Consider the following 16992-nt stretch of genomic DNA (forward strand, 5'->3'; position numbering starts at 1 on the left):
TTAAGAGTCATTTTCTTTCTGAATTTCCCTTCTCTTTCTGAAACTCAGGAGCAGCAACATTGTGGTAGGGTCACCAAGGATTTAATTGGAAGCTTTGTCAATATTATATACAAGTTATAGTTGCAGCTTATTTATCTTCTGCAAGTAATAACCATTGACAAAGCCAATATTACGTACTTATTGTAGGTATGATGTTACTTGTATCAAATATCTGGATGCAATGACGGAAACAGCAAATTACAAGTCGGGCGGCACACTATGCTAAGCACAGATTTATTGCGTAAGTTATTTAAAGCCACGCCCCTAATTACACTGGCCACGCCCCTTTGAGAGACCCCCCAGTTTTTTCATCCCACTTAAAGCCCTGCCCCCGCTCTTCACTGGCCTCCGCGCTCCGCCCCGCCCGGACCCCCTCTTCAGGGGCCTCCTACCTACGCTCCCTGCCCAGGGCGGCCATGAGCCTAGAGCCGCCCCTGTCCTTCCCGTTCGCTTCCGCTGTCCTCATCTTCTGGCACCAGGTTCTGTCGCACCCACCCAGGGAGAGCGTGAATTAAGGCCGGTGCAGGTCATCGTAAACTGGCTTGGCGCTCCCACTACAGTCTTCAGTCATTCATGGCATCTTGAACCCATCCTCTAATTTCTAGCATTTTGTGTTACGCTTATTACTTGAAATGTCTGAAATCATGCCATAATGCCACATTGATTAAAGGTCAGTCCGGTGAAAAATCCTGTGACGGTAAAACAGATCAACACGAACACACTGAATGCATGACGTTGCTTTTCACAGCATGTGCAATTTAGTTTTTTATGTGTGCAAAAGTCGTTTTTGTGTCCAAAATAGATGTGTAGACGCATTCCTTACTAAAAAATAGTGCTAAATGCCGGGTTTGCAGCTCATGGGATTTCAGGTAGTTTCCCCAAAAGTTTGCATACATTTGCGCACCTCTACTCAGTAGCTCTCTATAAATTTTATAACTGTGCTTACCTGGAACAGCTGCTCTGCGACACCTGTGCAGGAACATATTTACCCAAGACTTTAATTTAAACTTTGAAATATATTTACCTTGTTGCTTTGCAGTTGCTGAAGAGGATCACAGTGATAATGCCTGCTTTGCTTGCGTCCTGTTAAGCCATGGCGAGGCGGGATGTATTTATGGGACGGATGGAATGATTGAAATAAAGGACCTGACTACACCTTTCAGAGGAGACCGGTGCAGAACACTTGTTGGGAAACCCAAGCTTTTCTTCATTCAGGTAAATATTTATGCTATGAATATTCGTTATTGGTGTGTGTCTTTACTTTATGTGTCAGAAAATGTATAATCAGAAATTAATGTAAATAAACATGTTCTGGTGGATTGCTACTTTCAGATGGGACAGTGGACTACATCTGAAATTAGCCACAACACAAATACTATTTATTTGTTTTGTCCCTTTTATCAATCTGGCGGTAATGTTGCTTGTGAATTTGAGGTAATAACTAGTGAGAGACTGGAGATCAAAATGAAACACAAAACGATTTATTCTTCGGTATTGGACCACTATATATTCATCTATGTGCCACCTGGTGAGGCTTTTAGAACAGAATAATGAGTAATATGCTAGGAGGCATGCCAGACCATTAGAGGCTAGCACCGTCATAAGCAGTTTGGCAAACTATCTTCCAAACCACCACTGCAGTGCAGACTTCTACTACGTCGGCCATAAGCTGAGAACCATCCTTGTACAGTAGTTCCACTTTTATTTAAAAATAAAATCTACATGGCAGGTTCCAGCCCATCTTGCCCATGCGTATGATATATCATCCATGTGGACAACTCTCTGAGTTATTCTTTTGTTTTTTCATTTTTATCATGATGCCTCACTGTGGTCCCTTCCACTGCTGTTCCTGGACCGATGTGGATCCTGGAAACGTCCCTTGAGAAGACCTATATTCATAATGTCCCTGACACACTGGGAGTTTGTCCCTGTAAATCTTGGAAATGTTCTCCATTTTCTGTAAGATCCTCATGGTTATCATGACATTTTCATAAAGAAGGAATTTCTATAGTAATTACTTTATATAGTCATACTAATATGCAATTTCAGTGCAATACAGTTTCAGCTGGCATCATTGTCACTTAATGGGTGTCCCCACTGTAGAGCCACTCAGCCATGCCGAAGCGCCACCGGTTATATGAATCTTCATCATCAGGACCGTCCTGAATCTCATTTGTGCTGCTAAGGATACCCTCTTTTGTGCTGCGTTGGACACCTTCTCTCTGTGTGGTGCCAAGACCCTCTTTTTTTCCATTGCACAGACCTTTCATCCTCTTTCATTTTTGTTCTTCATCTTCCTTTACCCACTAATAGTTTTAGCCTGCTCGCTCTCATCCTCTTCTAAAGACCAAAATCTTCATCAGAAATATCTGTTGCCTTCCTTTTTAGGTCTTGCCTATGCAGCTCGCATGCGCTGCTTAGGAGAGACCTGTAGCCATCGCCACTGCTTTTGGGTCAAAAACGTTCACGCATTGCAACGCATGCACATCTTGGCGATTTCCTTGCGGGAGCGCACGGCGCCATATGGTGGCACCATATAGTGGCACGCTCCCGCAAGGGAATCGCGCAGGCTCCCTCCCCCTGCTGCAGCGCAAGACGGTGCTTTTTTTTATGCAGATGGTCGCTTTCACTGCTGCTTGTTTAATAGAGTGATCATTTCCATTGAAAGGACTAGTCAAAAGCACTGCAGTACACAGCACAGATTCAATGATGCTACTAACAGAAAAAGAGAACATGAAAACATAATATTTATGGGGATTTAACTCACCAGAAAGGTGATATTATGATGTCCTTTTAAAACCATGCTGCAGACAATTTGTGATTCACATTTCTGGGGTTTGACATACTGCTCAGATGTCTTAGGGTAGGTGTTGGCAGTGTGACTCCATGCGCACCGTTTCAGGTCATGCTAAGTTATGGGGAATAACCTATAGCAAAACACTTTCTTGATTTACCATTGCAGTTTCCCATCCAGAACAGAGGGCTATGCCAGCACAGTGAGACATTAATGCTACTTCTTCACCTTCCTGCCTTCCTGCTCTGGCCTTCTGTTCTCTAAATGGAAAGTCAACACTCCCTCATACTTTGTGTTTTGAGACGGCCTTAGGGTGGCGTATAGAGCTATAGATAATAGAAGTCCGCAACATGAGAGCCAACGAACAAGGTGACTAGTTAAAAACAGGTAACTGCAGTGCGGCATCATCAGCTTCTTCTAGCCCCTGGAAATACGTGTCACTACCTTGTGTGAACGGCACTGCAGGGCTCTGAACTGCAACCAAGGCCCACTTTACACCCGAGCACCTAGAACCGCGTCCTTTTCCACAGAAGGACTGCTCTAAGGCGGGCAAGAGTTCTTTAAGGCCTCAACACAGATGAGGCGGCTGGTGCCATGTGCCAGGGAGTGCCGAGGGTCTGCTCAGATTTACGGACTACTTTGTGAGATGGCATGTCCCATGGCAGCTATGTTCATCAATGAACCACATGTCAGAGTGTGCCCCGTTACCTGTGTCTCTGGCTCTGTGCAATAATGCCCCCTCCCCTGTAAAGAGCTCCTCACCAGCAGCTCGTGCACACATTGGTACTGAGACAGAGCATGAGTACGTTTTGGCATCTGCTTGTGCACAATCTGTGTTTATTCTGTGCAGCAGCACCCCCCCTTCCACTGGACGCTGCTGCAGCTCACAACGAGCAGAGGGATTACACATATTATGGCTGCCGATCAGAACGCAGTAGCAGGCTCTTAACCCCCCTAGTAACAGATTTGTTTGCGTTTTGCACCCTGCTCACCTTCCCAGAGGCAGATGCTCCAGCACAATTGTGCGTGAAACTGAACTGCTTCTGAGTTGCAGAATCAATGGAGTCCGCTCCTCTGGAGGTGAAGAAGAGATGTCAGGCTTCGAGGCGGCTTCATATGAACACGGCTACGGCGGCCGCTCACTCACAATTGTATCAGATTAAAAGAAGCATTGACATAGCCAATAGGTCTCGCCTTTGGGACCGTATAAGTGTTTAGCCATGCAAAAGTCGCTATTGTTGCAACAAGGACATTGTGCTACATACCTAAATACTTATAAGGTCCCAAAAGTGAGACCTATTGGCTATGCCAATTCTTGTTTTCTGAGAACTGATCCCCAAAACTCCTTAACTGAGGATCTAACTTCCACTTTTACAGTTGTTTTCATTAGATCTCTAAAATTCTCCATAACTATTTGCTCTCCTTCCTCACACATACCACCGGATACTTCAAATAACCTTTAAATATTGTACTCCTACAAACCTATATCTAAAATCAATTATTAGTTCTTTAATATCAAATTCCTAAGTAATACATCTCTCTCTCTCTCTCTCTCTCTCTCTCTATATATATATATATATATATATATATATATATATATATATATATATATATATATATATATATATATATATATGTCACTTTCATCCGTAACTATCTAAGCACTCTGAAATTTCGTTTGTCTCAGGTTTGGCAAGACCTATGTCTCTATAGCAACCTGTAAACAAGATGGCCATCCGTAGTCCTACAACTAACCATGGACGTAGTTTGCGAAGTAGCGCTACGCGTAGCTACGCAAAGTGCACTTTGCACTACGCGAGATACGTGTAGTGCTACGCGAACTGCATAGTTCACTGTCCGCGATGATTGCACAGTGCCGGATGCTTGTCTGCACTGTGCAATCATTGAAAACGGCATCTTACACAGTGCAAGCTGTCTTTTACTGCTGCTCAAGTAGATTTTTACTTGAGCAGCAGCTTTTTAAACGCGGATAGGTAGTTTCTCATGGCGAGCGGTCGCGAGCATTCGCGACCACTGGCAATGAGAAAGCTGACATCCCTGCATTTAGAAGCTCACCGGGAGGTTTATTTTCCACGCTCGCGATCAGCAACATGATGTTGCTGATCGCGAACGAGGAAAAAGTCTCGCTGGGATATCATTTTGCCTGCTCGCGGTCGCCAACTTGGCATTGAGAACCGCGAACAACCAACAAATGACCACTACGCTACGCGTGTTTGCACTGTGCTACATGCAGTTCGCGTAGTGCGAAGTAGAGCAAACTTCGCAAACTACGCAAGCGTAACGTAGTGCTGCCCAGGCTTACCTACAACACTGCTGCTTAGAAAACCATGCGCAATATCACAAATTTACAGATTGCCGATAGTTTACGAGACTGCTGAGAACCTTGTCTCTGAGCAATTCCATAACACTAAAATGGCCACACGTTATGTAATGACGCTATCGCGTACACATACGCCTCACATCAATCCACTATGAAGACCCGCCTGTACTCGCACTCATGTGCCGACAGCCACACAATGGAACAAACCTTCGCACCACTATGCTGCCTTGAGGTAAAATTTGAAATGTTAAACCTTCCCATTCAACTCCCCTCGCTTCACGATACGAGAACGAGGCAATTCTTTCTTCCTATTTTTTTTTATTAAACCTAAAAAGATGTACAGATCAACACAACAAAGCTCAACAAATTGGAAAACACAAAACCCATTAAATTAAATAAATCCCATAAATTGAGATCCGAACAAAAGACATAAAGCGACCCTTGACACTGCTTCCAGGCAGGTCGCTCCCCACGCCGCGCAGCTCCACCTGACTGCGCCCATGTCCCCAGCCCAGCTGCTGCCGCTGTGACTGTGTTCAAGGCCCGCCGTAGGCTCTGCTCGTTTTTGTCTTGTGTAAATGTAATTGTACTGTGTTTGCTTTATTGTAATTGTACTGTGCCTGGTTTTTGGTGCTTAGTGGTTTTTCAGCGTTTTTCCCCCCACTGTACCCCTCTTGCCTTCTGTTTCCCTCCGCCGTTTTTCTCCCTCCCGCTTTCCCACTGCTGCGTCCCTTGCGGCCTGACCCCCTTGCCGCCCATTCGTCTCCCCGCTCCTGCCTCCCAGCTGCTCCTCCCTCCCACCTCCCCTTATTTTGCGGCCACTGTGCGACCGTGCAGTGGAAACACGCAGCGTCTGCACTCGTCTGCGCACAGCGCCAGAACCCCTGGCCCCGTGAATGCCACAACGCCCGAATCGGCTACGATGCCAGCACCCTCCACGCACTCAACCCCGGACGAGATCACACCTGCTACCGGCTACCCCGAAGCGCACCCAAGGACCCTTCTCCTGCCGGAACTACAGCTTCACCAGCATCCGCCCGCCAAACCACCGCCCAGCAAAGAACCAAACTACCTCAGATGAATCCTCCTCAACACCTTCTCCGCCTGCAAACATGCCGTTGAACTCTGGGAGCTACTCGACTCAACCTCCCCAGATGTCGCTTTCCTGACGGAGACCTTGCTGAACCTCGCCTCAACACCCGACATCGCCTTAGCCGTCCCGGAAGGTTACAAGATCACCTGCTGGGATCGCACCAACTGAGTAGGAGGAGGAATCGCCATCGTCCACAGGAACACTCTCAGAGTCTCGACCAACACTGACGACACCCTCAGCACCGCCGAACACCTGCACTTCGAGATCCACACTGACCGCAACACCACCCTCAGAGGAACCCTCATCTACAGACCCCCCGGACCCCGACCACAGTTCAGCGTCTCCATCGCTGACTTCGTCAGCACACACGCTCTCGCCTCCACGGACTACATCCTCATCGGGGACCTGAACTTCCACCTTGAGAACAACAACGACACCAACTCCACCACTCTGATCGACAACCTTGCCAACCTTGGACTGAGACAACTCATCACAACACCCACCCACGCCGCCGGCCACACGCTCAACCCCATCTTCTCCGCAAGCCCCAACGTCTCCTTCAACCACACCACCGAACTCTACTGGACCGACCATCTCTGCATTCACTTCACCTTCAGGAAGCCCACCATGCACCACCACACCCAACAGATGACTTGCCGCTACTGGAGCAAAGTCACCGATGACCAGCTAACCACCACCCTCGCCTAGAGCCCACCCGCCAACCCCACCGACCCCGACACCGCTGGCCGAAACCTCAGACAGTGGATCTACGACTGCGCCAACATCCTCGCCCCGCTCAAGAAACCCTCGAACAGTCACACCAGCAAGAAAGCCAGTTGGTTCACCGAAGACCTCCAGGCCTCCAAACAACATGCCGAAAACTGGAGAAGAACTTGCTCCGCAAACAAACACCGGACAGCTACACAGCCCACAAAAACGCTACCTGCAGTCACCTCATCAGATCCGCCAAAAGGGCCTCATTCAAAGACCGCCTAGACAACAGCGCACACAACAGCAAAGAGCTCTTCAACATCGTGAAGGAACTCTCCAACCCCAGCTCCAACAACATTACACCTTCGCAAGACCGGTGCGACTCGCTGTCCACCTTCTTCCACCGCAAGATCGCCAACATCCACGGCAGCTTCAACGTCGCAACCGCCCGACAACCACTGAGACCTCCGCCCCCTCGACCACCACCCGCACAAACTGCCTGCTCTCCTGGACCAACATCAACGACGACGACACCTGCCAGATCATGAACACCATCCACTCCGGATCACCGTCAGACCCATGCCCACACCACATCTTCAACAAAGCCAGCACAGCCATTGCACCCCATCTCCGGAAAGTAATCAACATCTCCTTCGAGACAGCAACCTTCCCGGAAAGCTGGAAGCACACCGAGATCACCGCCTTACTCAAGAAACCCAAGGCAGACCCCAAGAACTTCCGGCCCATCTCCCTGCTCCCATTCCCGGCGAAGGTCATCGAGAAAACCGTCAACAAACAACTGGCCCGCTACCTCGGGGAGAACAGAATCCTGGACCCGTCCCAGTCTGGGTTCCGCAGCAACCACAGCACCAAAACCACCCTCATCGCCGCCACCGATGACATCAGGGCCCTGCTGAACAACAGAGAAACTTACAAAAAACAATTTGATGGACAGAATGTAGATCAATGTCTTACATTCACCCCAGTACAAGGATCTAGGCCTAAATCCATCGTTTTTTGCACTCCACACCACCCTGGGTTAGATAATGGCTTTATGCAAATCAGCTCTGACCCTGTGCCCCATGGGAACAGTCCAGTCCGAACTACACAGCCATATCTTTCCCAGACCGGAATCAAGCATCCGAGGACCGGACCGGTTTCGAGGTAACACCTCTCATCAGCCCGGCTAGCTTGACTCCAGTGGTGTGGAGGCTCTGGGACCCACGTCTGAGCTACCCCAGTACACTCAGGGAGAAAATTACAAAAAACAATTTGATGGACAGAATGCAGATCAATGTCTTACATTCACCCCAGTACAAGGATCTGGGCCTAAATCCATCGTTTTTTGCACTCCACACCACCCTGGGTTAGATAATGGCTTTATGCAAATCAGCTCTGACCCTGTGCCCCATGGGAACAGTCCAGTCCGAACTACACAGCCATATCTTTCCCAGACCGGAATCAAGCATCCGAGGACCGGACCGGTTTCGAGGTAACACCTCTCATCAGCCCGGCTAGCTTGACTCCAGTGGTGTGGAGGCTCTGGGACCCACGTCTGAGCTACCCCAGTACACTCAGGGAGAAAATTACAAAAAACAATTTGATGGACAGAATGTAGATCAATGTCTTACATTCACCCCAGTACAAGGATCTGGGCCTAAATCCATCGTTTTTTGCACTCCACACCACCCTGGGTTAGGTAATGGCTTTATGCAAATCAGCTCTGACCCTGTGCCCCATGGGAACAGTCCAGTCCGAACTACACAGCCATATCTTTCCCAGACCGGAATCAAGCATCCGAGGACCGGACCGGTTTCGAGGTAACACCTCTCATCAGCCCGGCTAGCTTGACTCCAGTGGTGTGGAGGCTCTGGGACTCACGTCTGAGCTACCCCAGTACACTCAGGGAGAAAATTACAAAAAACAATTTGATGGACAGAATGTAGATCAATGTCTTACATTCACCCCAGTACAAGGATCTGGGCCTAAATCCATCGTTTTTTGCACTCCACACCACCCTGGGTTAGATAATGGCTTTATGCAAATCAGCTCTGACCCTGTGCCCCATGGGAACAGTCCAGTCCGAACTACACAGCCATATCTTTCCCAGACCGGAATCAAGCATCCGAGGACCGGACCGGTTTCGAGGTAACACCTCTCATCAGCCCGGCTAGCTTGACTCCAGTGGTGTGGAGGCTCTGGGACCCACGTCTGAGCTACCCCAGTACACTCAGGGAGAAAATTACAAAAAACAATAAACACACTGGAGTCAAGCTACTCAAGACCTACTAACCTTCAGAAGACTCCTCAAGACCTGGCTCTTCGAAGAGTAGCAGCACTCTCCATCCCCAGCGCCTTGAGACCCTCACAGGTAAGTAGTGGCGTTACAAATGATTGATTGAACTATAAGATTTGTAAAGAAACATCTAGACAATACCAATAAAGCTTTCCATCTGTAAAATACTTCTGACATTTAAATCATTATAAATAAATGCTAACAGATACGTAACTGAAGTGGAGCAGGAATTAAAAGAGGAACATGGCTGCCGGGCTTTGGTTTATATAGACTGTAAATGAGTTCTAATTCTGGAATTTTAAGTATGGTTTGTGATATGCTTTAAAGTGCTGCAGTTTGAAGTGGCAATAAAGGTGTATGCATAATGCTAGCCTCCAGTCTTGACATGAAATCTGCAGCAACATGTAAAGATCAAAAGAAAAAGTTATTTACTTTCTGTAATGATATTTCTGTTTGATGCAAATGACCTCATCCATAACTTGGTGGACGAATATACTGTCTGTCTTACCACAAGTACCATAGGATATAATGCTGTTGTAATAATAGGGCAGGATACCTGTCACATTTATTACAGAGTTACCTGTCCACCCGAGTCTACATCGGGCCCTTAATCATCCTGCTGATTCCTCGCCACCCCTACTCCTCTTCTGTGAACTAGTGCAGTGATTAATTAACAAGATTCATAGCAATGCAAACATATGTGTTGTGCTGATGCTCTCCTGGTTCCTCTCCACACACCTTGATGGGGTGAGAAAGAAGTACCAGAGAGTGATGCTAGTCGACCAGCTGGCACCTCTATAGTCCAATGTATTTACATTCGGTGAGTGGAGCCCTGGTTGAAGCAGCCTGGTGCAATCTGACAATGCCGGAGAGCTATTGCAGGGGGAAAAGTTTCCAGAGCCAGGCTAGTGTCTGAAGGATATTCAAAGGTGAGGAAACTACAGGAAGATTACGGATCCCCCCAGAAATATCATTACAGAAAGTAAATAACCTTTTATTCAGCTAAGTAGCATGATTTTTCTTCGATGTCTAACGTATTGATTATGTTTCTCTCAACTAAGATTCTTCTCATTGGTTTTTGATTGGTCAGGCTTGCAGAGGAACACAATTGGATACAGGGATAGAAGCTGATGCCGCGTCTGACAGTGACTCAGATGAGGGTGAAACAAGTCCTAAAAACAAGATTCCAGTTGAAGCTGATTTCTTGCTGGCTTATAGCACAGTGGAAGGTAATTACAGATTTTACTCTGTGCAAACATATCCTTTTGTTCGTTTTAAGTCCAGGGAGGTGTTTTTCTCTTTTCTTCTCTCTAAAGTATCCTTTTTGGAGGGATTCCAGCATATTAAAAAAGCATAACCTATCATTACAATACTGTATAGATGCGCAGCACCATGGATGGCTTGTCTGAGACATTTACTAAATATGCTCTTTAGCATTGATCAAGCAGCGTGCTTAATTTACAGAAAATGTGCAAGGACCGACTAGACTAGTTGAACAAAATTTGTGTAAACTATTTCGTTTTCTTTCCTTGAGAACGTTAAGCCACATACTTTACACTTGAAACATCTGTCAGATCTTCCTTAATTTGTAGTTGAGTCTAAATATTAAGACAGGAGTAAAATTATAATATGTTTGAATAAATCCTTGCACCAGCCTTATAGAAAGGGTCATTCATATCCACAAATGCTGCAATTTCTTAGCCAATATCTCAGATGCAGGCCAGTGCCTACTTCCACACTCTAAGATGTGCCCAAGACCAGGCAAAGTGTAGCAGGCAAGCACAAATATGTCCTCTACACAAGCCAAGAGCACCATCTCTCGAAGGTAGACGCAGCAAAAGACAAATAGAGTTATTTATTTGAAAATTGCATAGGATCTTATCTTTATGACCATCATGTGAAAGAATTTAAAGGAGACACGCTGCGATCTATTCTAAACGGATCACTGATATATTCGAGGCATATGTCTGAGAAATATAAACCACATTTGTATATAAAAGCCAGTGCCCTGGAGCACAGGTGATTCAGTACGTGAATATAAAGTTGTGAAATGTAAGATGAAGTCCTTTTATACTACTGTGGTTTATATATCTTCCACTACAGAAGAAATTAGCATCTTTAATTTTTTATTTGTAATACCGTTAGCTTGAAGGAGCAGCAGAGTGCTGTGCTCATAAAAGAGAGATAATTAGAAGTGTATAAGGAGAAGTGTGTATGTGCATAATACCATGGAAACTGTTCATATATGGTTACTACGTAAGGGGCCTGAAGTAGAATGTAGTGGTAACAAACAATCTTGTGATTCGTAAAGAAAGTGGGAATACCACCAATAGAAAATCATCCAATGAAATTCCCTCCACCAAACATAGGATCATGTGTTGATTTGTTTATTCCTTACGTGGATCTCGGTTCACTGGTAGCAGGACCGCTTTACAAGTTATAATTTAGTAAGATATCAACCGACATTAGCATTAATATCAGTACAGACATGAACATTCTTATTGCCTTATCTAGAGTTTGATGGATTGCAGGACATCTGTCAAAAAAGAAGCAAATGTCCTGTCTGCCCTATTCAGAGTGTATAGGGCCTCTATGCCTTCTACATGTGGGGAGATACGGCATCCACCATTTTTTGGCAGATGCCCCACATTCACCAAACTCTAAGGAAGGCCCATAGTTATTTAGGTACATCCTGAAGAAGAGGGTTTTTGTGTGTTCCACTCAGTGTGTCCCTGAGTTCTCCAGGTAGGTGATTCAAATTGAGGAGTTTGACATGACAGGGACCAATTCAGAGTTTTGAATTTTTTTCTGTTTTTATGACTTCTAGAAAAAGACTGGATACTTCTGGTGTTGTTTCTTAAACCCTGATATGGAGTTTGTTTTTCAGGTAGCTATGCTTGCTGGGATACAGAGTTTTGCTGTGATGCACTCCAGATTGAAGTTGATTCTGGTTTCAGTTTCTTTGCTATTTTGTTCAGGTGTTGGATTAGGTCTGAAAGAAGCTAGAGCAGGCATTGGTAGGTCATCTAGAGAAGTGTCACTGGCTATGCATGCAACTTGAGCTTGGGCAGGCTCTCTGAAATCAGTGGGGTTAGCATTGTCCAAAAAGAAATAATTGAAAACTAGACCGTATTTGTCAGTTTGGCGAGATGTGTGGTCACTGGGGTATATTTTGTTATCTGCTGATAAGTGATGACATTGAGTACTTTTGCAAAGGGAACCAATGTTGGAGAAATGCCTAGAGTTGATAGCTTCTTGGCTATTTTTGGAATGGAAGTGCAAAGTTCTGGAGAGGAAAATTAATTCTATTTTTGTCAGAATCAGCTTTAAGAAGAATGCACTCATTCAGATTGCATAGAGAGGAAGAAAGTATAGAACCACGTGATACTCCACTAATTAGTAAAAGGACGGGTTATCTAAACAAGCCTATTTTCACAAATTAATATTGGGAAGAGGTAGTGGTGGCCGGCATGGCTTACAGTTGGCGGGTGCGGGGGTCGCGGGCACTGGTTTAGAGTGAGGATGCGCATATTAAAAAAAAATGTACTTACCTTTCTGTCGGGTCCTCCGTCTTTCATCCTGAGGAAACAGGAAGCACAGCCAGGCCCCACTGACTAATCAAAACGCTGCATTCAGCAGAGTGATTAATCGGCACCCAGGCTTCTCTGACCAATCACAACGCTGCAATGCAGCTTTGTGATAAGTTTTGAGCATCCTGGTTTGACGCTCAATCAAGGAATGGGGGCCTGGGCATGTTCTCCACGCAGGGTGTACTGTAGCCTGCATGGAGAATGGGGAAAGTGAGCATAAATAGTTCGGGTGGCCCCAGAGGGCTGACCGAACAGTCATTGGGCACGTAGGAGTGGGCAAACCACTCCTCCCTGCCCTGCTCCGTGAGCAGAGCAGCCCTACCCACCAGCCCGCCCGCAAAGGAAGGAAACATAAACTTATAATAACTAAAAGTTATTATCATTTAATGTTTCCTCTTCTCACACTGCTTGAAAGCAGTGGGGCGACCACTGGCAGTAGTAAGGGTAAAACAATTTCAAGCCTTGTCCATTCCCATCCTGATAGAGATTTTGAGGACAATTTTGTTGAGTGTTCCAGACAAGTCAAGCAGCAGTAAGAGACATACATCAACCTTCTGAAATGTTCCTAGGTTGTCAAATAGGATTTTAAGGGTTGCTGTTTCCGTGCTGCATTTTGGGTAAAAGGTAGATTAGAAGCTGTTCAGTAAGTCATTTTTGGAGATGTGAGCTAGGAGGTGTAAAGATGCTACTTTGTTTATGGTCTTCCTAGAAACGGTGTTATTAACAGAGGGTAGAACACCCCATTATGCTTTGAGAGTCAAACACCCCAGAGTGCTCCTAGATCGTGTATATTGCTAGTTGCTTAAGAGAATCATGTTGAGGACATACTATTATTAGTCAGCTGTAATCTTGGCTACCCTAGTGCGTGTACAGACAGTGAGGTTGCACAGCTTAGTGGGTCAGTAAATGAAACGTGAAAGTGAACAGAGGACAATCTGTGACTTGTAGATGCGGGTGTAAGCTTTGCAGAACTATGACCAGATTTGTCGCAGGGCATCTTCACCCAAATTATCAGAGCGAGAAAATTCAAAGAGAAGTTTCTATGTTGCGTTGTTTGTGAACATATCTGTGCACTAAAGCAGGTGAGAAAGGCATTCTGAAAACTGGGTTCTATGAAGTCTATCGAGAGTAACCAAGCAAGGACTAGCACTGGCCACCTCCAAATGCTCTGTAATGTGCCTGCCAATATTTCCTGTTGTGTGGATTCCAATGACAACATCCAGGTCTATTGTGTTGCCTGCTCTGGTTCTGTAAGCGGTGGTGATTTCTACTCTCATAGGATTCCAAGAACAAGAAATTCTAGGGCAGACGTCTTCAAACATTTTTTTCTGAACCCCCTAAGCAAAATATTTTGAAGTTATGAAATATATGGCAAGGATTGAAGGAGGGACAGGGCACACCTGAGTGCACAGAGCTGGCATTATGAGATCTTTTCAGGGCTACTTTTCTGTTGCTCATAATGCATATTAAATGTGTTAGAAGTTGGCTTGTTGGTTGAAAAGGAAATCGGTTGAAATTACAAAAAGAGTAAAAAAGATTCTCTAAAAATGAAATTTTAAACATTAGGGGCCCGATGTAGGTCGGTCGGTAATGGCCGAAAATCGGTATTTTCGGCTGTTACCGATCGGTAAGTAGGTGATTGGTATGTAGGGGTCATTATTTTACCAAATCGGTAAAATTACCGATTCGGTAATTTTACAGATTCGGTAAAATAAAAAATTGGTAAATTTACCGAATATGATCCACCCATTCTGCGTGGAAAAGTTAGACCTAGCAGTCGCTTGGAAATCAGGGACAGATAAAGTAAGTCTAAAAAAATCAGCCAATACGGCAGCAAAATGGAAATCTTTTTTTGAGGACAAAGAGTTATTGGCAAAACGGCGGCATGCCTGGACCATCCTGAACAGCTTCACAACCCCAAAAACACACACATATTTAACATCCCACATCAGTGGTCACCTAAAAAAGTCTTTTACAGCCTATCGGATGGGGATGCATGTCACAAAGGATTTACTACCGTCCTGGAAATCATCACACCAGACGAATCAATGTCGCCTTTGCGGGTACAACACTGAAACACTTGTCCACCTTTTCTGCTTATGTCCGGCCCTGATAAGTCAGAGACGACTCTTATTGAAACCCATCTTCAATGCTCTCAACATTCGATCCTGCAGACATGCAGTCACAAGCTGGCTCGGTGGTTCCAACATAATCCTAGTATGCAGTGGAGTCAAATTCTTGGCAGAAGCAAGAAAATTTTGACCTAATAGAATATGAGGACCATCCAGTTCGTGGGCAAACAGGGCCAGCTTAACCCCAGGAGCTCACAAGCCCCGCCCCCAAACAAAACAATAGCCGAGAGACAATAATTTTAGTAATTTTTTTAATAAATTTTGTATCGTTATTTTATTATGCGAATTTTGTAATAATTTTAACTAATTATGCAAATAAAAACCTTTGATCCACCCATATGTAGGTGGGACTCTTCAGAGTCCCAGGAGCCTTACCAAATCGGTATGTTACCATCAAATCCAATTTGATGGTAAAATACTGATTCCGGTGTGCATGCACATGTGTGCATGCACACCTATGCCATGTGACAGGCATAGCTGCCCTTAGGGCATGTGTGCCTGCCACATGGCACCCAAGCCTGTTTTGGGGGTGCCAGAGGGTGTCAAAGTGACATCCCCTGCACCCTTGTGAAAATCGGTATTTACCGATTCGGGCTTCAAAGCCCATAGGAATGAATGGGCATTACCGATTCGGTATTTACCGAATCGGTAAATACCGAAATCATCCGATTCGGTATTCCAGCACATCTGGAATACCTACATACCCATCCCTTAGATTTACCGATTTTTAATTACTGAATCGGTAAAATTCGGTAATTAAAAATCGGTAAATCTATTCTACCTACATCTAGCCCTAGATGCATTAAAGTAACTTATTGATTATTTTTGTATGATTAAGCAAGCTATTCTATGTGTATATATGCAGTAGTATTATTTAAAAACTGTTATTTGGTGTAATGGTTTTTGTTTTTAAAAAGACCGATCACCTAAAATAAAAATCTTGAAATCTTGTAGGTTGACTGAGGTATGAGCCCTAGTCAGCAGCAACCACAATCCCAGTTAGGGTAAGAGGCAGGCAAACCCTAAATTAAACTGTGCTACCCCTCAGGCAGTTTGGCACAGAGTAGCCAGGCTTAACTTTGGAGCCAATGTGTAAAGTATTTGTGCAACACCCCAAACAGTAAAACTGCGAAAATACCACACAAAAAGATTCCACACCAGGTTAGAAAAATGTAACTTAATAATAAAACAAGACCAAAATTTAAAAAATCCAATAAGTAGAATTTGAGATATGAATTTTTAAAGAATAAACTGTAAAATAACACTTAGAAGCAGTAAGTGCTTGGTTGGGCCGTACTGGCAAAAAGCCAAAAGTTCAGGCTTACCGCGATGAAGTGGTGGTCAGCTACAGGGACCCAGCAAGGCCAATTTAACAAAAGTACCTTAATCCTGATTGCAGCGACATCAAGGATGCAGGGTGCAGCTGAGGCGATGCGTAGGTGTCGAGCCATCTGTTTGCGGCAATGCACCTGTCCTGATCCGTGACGCAGCAGCTATTCACCGCCTCCGATCAGCGGTGAGCTGCAATGTGGAGATTCGTCATCAAGGCGGCCATCGATGGGGGTGCGAGGACCTTGTGCTGGGCTAAGCATCATGCAGTGGTGGTTCCGAAGGTGATGCGTTGTGTCCACACAGCAGAGGCAATGTGCCAGTTCTGGTCCACGCAATAGAGGCTCTGACCCACAGGACAAAGCGGATGCGTCTGTTCTACAGAAAGTGTGTGGGTTCTGCTGAAGGAAACACCTTAGGCCCACTTCCAATGGTGCAAGACTGTGATGGAACCACTTGGCAGGGCAGACTCAGAGATAGCAGAATCACCCACCATGCAAAAGCAGGGTGGCTGGAAATCTTTTATGTCCATGAGACATCAGATCAGGAGGCCATCCAGCTAGCCCTTGGAGTCACTCTGCGTTCAAGTGATGGAGGTTAAGTCCTTCTCACACAGGGAGGGGAACATCAGGCAGCAGGGCAGCACAGCAAGTCAGGAGTCCAGCAA

At 45.4% G+C, this 16992-nt stretch overlaps 1 protein-coding gene across 8 annotated transcripts in view; it reads left to right on the forward strand.

Annotated features, from left to right (window-relative positions):
* The window catches only part of LOC147712092 (caspase-7-like), a 203158-nt gene that overhangs the window by 160247 nt on the left and 25919 nt on the right, over positions 1-16992 (forward strand). For all 8 annotated transcript variants that reach the window (XM_086922854.1, XM_086922853.1, XM_086922857.1 and 5 more), the window contains 2 exons: positions 1079-1254; positions 10365-10503. In XM_086922854.1, the coding sequence (XP_086778980.1) occupies positions 1079-1254; positions 10365-10503 (315 nt within the window). The remainder of the gene's footprint in view (positions 1-1078; positions 1255-10364; positions 10504-16992) is intronic.

Source organism: Lissotriton vulgaris, chromosome 5, assembly GCF_964263255.1.
Source record: "Lissotriton vulgaris chromosome 5, aLisVul1.2, whole genome shotgun sequence".
NCBI lineage: Eukaryota > Metazoa > Chordata > Amphibia > Caudata > Salamandridae > Lissotriton > Lissotriton vulgaris.